This window comes from Phaethon lepturus, unplaced genomic scaffold, assembly GCF_000687285.1.
Source record: "Phaethon lepturus isolate BGI_N335 unplaced genomic scaffold, ASM68728v1 scaffold6709, whole genome shotgun sequence".
Classification (NCBI taxonomy): domain Eukaryota; kingdom Metazoa; phylum Chordata; class Aves; order Phaethontiformes; family Phaethontidae; genus Phaethon; species Phaethon lepturus.
This window is the reverse complement of record NW_010561151.1, coordinates 1,051-6,474: the sequence shown is the minus strand read 5'-3', so window position 1 is coordinate 6,474 and position 5,424 is coordinate 1,051. Positions and strand designations below refer to the sequence as shown.

The following is a 5,424-nucleotide window of genomic DNA, read 5'->3' as shown; positions in this document are numbered from 1 at the left end:
CAGGAACTATAATGTGCACCTGTCTTTAACCAAAAAGTATGTAATCAAATACAACATAATCTGTCAAGTAAATGAAGATTGTAAATGTGGGAAAAAAAGAACAGCAGTTGAATAAATCCAACAATTAGTCACTGCAAGAGCTTTAAAGACAGCTGTAAGGAAGAAAAGGTTTTGTGCACTATTTTTGTAATAGGATGGTGGGGTGTTTTTGTGTGTGTGTTTTTTGGTTTTGCTTTTTTTTGTTTGTTTCTAAGGGCTAGTTGAATATAAATACTGGTAGAAACGTCCAGATCAAGCATCTTGCTAAACAGCTTTCTGTCTCAAGAGGCCTTTCATGAAATGTTATGAAACTGGAATTGCACAGCACTTGGTAATCAGGGTAGCTGATAAATAAATATGCAGCTGAGGGGAGGATTTGTCCAGTGAGATGGACAACAGGTGACTGATTCTTAGAGAGATCAAGGAGTGAAGTTATACTGGTGATATAGAACAAAGCAAAGTCTCTATAGCAAGCCCTAATTAATTATTTTTATACACTTTAACATGGTAGCTCAGGAGGAAAAAAAGGGAAATTGAAGTGGTTTTGTTCAGCTAAGGTACCTATTTCTTCTAAAGAGAGACTGTCAAACCAATTCAGATGTCATATTTTTTAAGAGAAAAGTTTTCCAAATCCTAGGGTCAGCAGAGACAACTTTTTCTTGCAGATTTTGATTAAAACTTTGATTTTGCTTCAATGACACTATAATGTTCATAATCTGAACAACACAACATAGCAGATTGTCTATTTTTCTAGAACTGACCAAACAATGAAATGTAAAATATAAACAATCTACATTCACTGTGAAAGGTACACTTAATTTTAAGAAGTTGTTCTGTTTTAATGATCTAAATGATTGTACCTCAAGTAAAATCTTTTTGTTGCTGCTGATTAAATCGGGCTGTATTCCTTCAAGTCAGGGTGACAGAAGCTGTTCTCAATCCCACAGATGTAATAAAAGGATGACTTCACTGAATTTGCCGTCGTGTCAGTGAGTGGGCTTGGCACTGACTCCAGTTTACCTGGAGATACTATGCATATGGCATTTAGGATGTGCAAGGCCTGAAGGTTTTTACTTGGCTTTATCTTTCAATATAAAGCATGTTAATGCTAAGCTAAAAATCAAAGCAAAATCTAAAATTATTTTTCTTTAAACTATATAATGATGCATTTAATTACAAATTATATAAAATCTGAGCCTAAATATGATCAGTGATCCCATAAGCACCGCGGGCAGGAAAAAGCTGTTTAATCTTATTCCTTCCTACTCTCCACTGCAGTCCTTGTTCTAGTCCGCCGTTTGCCGTCGGTGTCTGTGTCGCAGGGTGTTACTCATTCCAAAACCCTTCTGAGCGGCCACTTGGGCTCAGCTCAGTGCAGTGATGAGTGCAGGCGGAGGCTCCCTGTCTGCCACGACTTTGTCGTTTCGTCATGCCTCGTGGGTCGAAGCAGAGACAGGAGGAAGCTGGAAAAGGGGAAGGATGCGCAGCGGCTGATACAGCGGGGCGTATGGCCCCGTCAAGGCTGGGCTCTGTTAGGTGCTCGTGGGAGAGCCTGGCTGCAGAGCGAGAAGCGGGGTGTCTGGCAGGACGGCAGGACACCGTCTGACGTGGGAGCCTTGCAAGCCTGGCTTGCTTATGGTCTGTACCCAGCCTGCCCGGCGCCCTTGGAATGATCCACGGGACCATCCCTAACAGCCAGGTGTGAGATACCTTTTAGATAAATATCTTGAACAGTGAAAGACTCTTCTGGAAATGGTACACTCTAAAACATCTCGGAAGAAACCGCTTGATTTTGCAGTCTTGAATATTTTTGAGGTTTTGTGCAAGGGTTCGTTAAGAACTCAGATTTCCAGCTGCTAATCAGCTGTAACCCTTCATTAGTTCTTGTCTTAGGTTATTCACAAACTTTTTCTTGCAGCATTTGTTCTCTCCCAAAACACAATATTCTGCAGTGGGAAACCAAAAAAACTGCTTCTCTTCATCACTGTGAGATTTGTTCCCTGCGTTTAATTTCTAAAAACTGCTGCTATTAAGATATAGATATATATATCTTAATGGCATATTAAGGAAGGGATATATCGGGGAGGGAGACTCAAAATCTGCATAAATGACATATGGACCGTTTAAAAAAAAAAAAAAAAATTGTACTGGCACCTTCCAGGTGGTTTTTTTGTGCAAGGTCAAACAAACCAAGCCATGAATAGCTGAAGAACCATAAAGAAAACGTTTTGCTCTTTACATAGGTCATACATTAGAAAAATGAGGAAAAAGTGGGTTTTATTCCTTAAATTACTAATTAGAAGCATGGCTACAAGCTCAAGAAAAAGGACGTGATTTGCAGTATTGCTGCAAACTCCTATGTGGTTGTGTCTGAAAATGAAGATGTCGTGTACTGACCTGTCTGGGCACAATTCTAAATATTATACCACTATTTCACATTGATTTGTTAGATCTGCACAGAATATGGAAAGTTTATTCCACAAAAGATTTTTAAAGTTTGGCTTTGTTACAGATCAAAATCTTTTCCCAAATTTGCCTCTTGAATACAATTTTTATGATACCTGGAATGTTTCAAGTAGTCAGAAAATTATGCTGAATTTTTTTATGAACTCTATCTTTTCATCCCAGTATAAGGAAATCATTCTTGAACTAGCATACAAAGTAACCTTTCTAAGGAGTATACTGAAGCTTTTATTAACCTTTAACTTTTTTCTACACCTCTTCCCTCCCCAGGATGCCTTTGAGATAATGGCTGAAAATTATGAGTTCAAAGAAAACGAAATATTCTGCCTGGAATTTCTGAGAGCAGCTTCTGTGCTGAAATTTCTTCCATTTCCAGTAACCAGAATGAAAGATATACAAGGGCTGCCCTGCATGGGAGACCGAGTCAGAGATGTCATTGAGGTAATGTGCTTCTGAATTATCTGCTCATTGGTTCTTTTACAGATCTACTTTTAGAGGTTACAGAGTACAGCATTGATGTCCGTGTATATTTACACAGACTTCTCTATTTCCTGAAGTAACATTATATTATCCTTGTCACTAAGGACAATGATTTCTGGTAACCTTTTGTAGTAACGTAAGGTTTTGTCATGGAATCCCTGAATTTACGAATAAAGGTAATTAATGAATAAATACAAATTAAGAAGTAATGCAGCATCATCTTTGTATGTAATTTTTAAAGGCTCACTCTGATTTGGATGTGACAGGTTAACTCTTCATAGTTTTGTTCATGTGACTTCTGCGCTTGGCAACATCACTTTGCTCACCTGAATTCTTTATTAGAAATACTATTTTTGCAAAACTAGTAAATATTTTAGTACTTTAATGTTATAATCCTACCTTGCCACGAGTTATAGCAGAGCCTTTCACCCAGGTCATGGATGAACTTTACATTCTTACTGGAGCTTTGAGTATTCCCCGCATTTTTCTTTAATTCTTAGCTCTCACCTGCATCTCAGTTGCTGTTATTCCAGCAGGCAGCTGATCGGGGGGTCTCGGCTGTCTGGAGAGATCATTGCTGGGTGTTGTGATTCACTCTGGCTGCTTCTTTACCACACTCCACCAGTTAAGTGTAGCATCTGAAGTGCTCTTTACACCTACTACCTGGGGACTGGGAATTCAATTATGATCCCACAGAAAATAGGATAATTTGTTGGGGTTTTATTGGTGGGGGTTTTTTTTGGTTTTGTTTAGTTTTTATCAGAAAGACTGAAGGAACTGTACACTCAAGGAAAAAAAAAAACAACAAACTGGTCTTATACTGCTGTTACTTTTCAGAGTAGTAAGCTCAACTAAATAATGAAATCTAATTTTCAGGACAAATCATTGATAGCTTATGATAAATAACTGCTTTCTGGCTCTGAATTTATGAGTAAATAAGTATTGTGAAATATATTCCATGGTCCTGGTTTCTACTTCATCCTTGAGTAAATTTATGAGTAAATAAGTACTGTGAAATTTATTCTGTGGTTCCAGTTTCTCCTTCATCCTTCAGTAATTTTCTATCTCAAAAAGGATTGCAGAATTTGATCTTAATGGAACAAAACAATATGCTCGCTAAGGATGCTCTTCATGTTTGTACAGGTTGCTAAGACTTCCTTTTAGATTATTTTACTGAATCTTACCGTAATCTTGATTGATTTTTTTTTTTTTAAAGTAACCTTTTTCTTTGTTTAGGAGATTATTGAAGAAGGAGAGAGTTCTAGAGCTAAAGAAGTATTAAATGATGAACGATACAAATCATTTAAGGTAAATCTTTCGAGGTTTGTTGCTGTTGTTTAAAATTGCATATATTTTCCTGTTTAGTAGAGCTTAGACATAACCATCAATTTCATTGTAAAGGAACATCCAATATTAAGTATAAAGAAAGAAAGGTCTTCAATAAAGAGAAAGGGAGAAACTGTGATAGACTAAGGAATAAGGGTGAGATAAGTTACCTTTCTAATTAATGTGATGCGTACACAGTTGCTCTTAAGCTTGAACTAAACAATCTTTTTTTCCTGAAAACTAATGTAGTGCATACTCTTTGCTGCAAGTTTAACCCAATGTTTGGTTTATTTTTTCCTCAGTTGATTATCATTATAACACTACACATTCTTGTTCTGGCATTAAGAAAATACCAGGAGAAGATGACGACTGAGATCTATTTTAATTCTCTTCTGTGTGAGGCAGAAGGAAGGGGACTGGAGATACTTCTTTGTTAGGCAGATTGTATGTTCAGTGTCCTGGTCACACTTCTTCACAGTTACAGGGACTCTAAAACACATAAATACTGCAGTTCCCATTTCTTAAATAATCAGTGAGTTTTTCACTGGAAAAATATTTTTTCAATTTTACCTTCAGTTTTAATCTCTAAAAACATCTTGTTTGTGTCTTCAGAAAAAATTATATCAGAGAGTAAAAGGAATGGGACTGTTTAATTCTCCCCTGCATTACTCGCTTTTACTTCAGGTATTGAACGGCTTTTCCATCCTTCCTGACCCCGTAATACAAGTATGGAAGGGTGTTCAGTGATAATTGTTGATGTCATCTGTAGCAATGCTCAGAGAAAAGATGTAGATACACATGTATAGCAAGATTCCGGAACCAGACTATTTCTATTAATGGAAATAAAGACTGAGGATCAGCCAGTAAATCTTGTATTTCAAGGTTTAAGAAACTTTTGTGGAGATTAGAATAAAACCTACCAGGGGACAGATTTTATCAAATATGCTTTATGCCTTGTTTCACATGCCAAATTACAACAAACTTACATGGTTGTCTTGTTAGCTGAGCACAGTCTCAACATTTTGGCTAAATGGGCTCTAGCCAGTTTTTCCCAATAATGTTTTATGTGTTTTTAAGAAAGGCAAGAAGAATCCCGTAGTATTAGTGAATTCCTAA

At 37.0% G+C, this 5,424-nt stretch overlaps 1 protein-coding gene across 1 annotated transcript in view; it reads left to right on the top strand.

Annotated features, from left to right (window-relative positions):
- Positions 1-4,290, top strand: part of LOC104626073 (DNA nucleotidylexotransferase-like) — a gene marked incomplete at its 3' end in the record, with an annotated part of 22,749 nt that extends 18,459 nt beyond the window's left edge. The window contains exons 4-5 of the mRNA XM_010293896.1: positions 2,773-2,943; positions 4,219-4,290. Coding sequence (XP_010292198.1) covers positions 2,773-2,943; positions 4,219-4,290 — 243 coding nt within the window. The remainder of the gene's footprint in view (positions 1-2,772; positions 2,944-4,218) is intronic.
- Between the last annotated feature and the right edge of the window lie 1,134 nt (positions 4,291-5,424).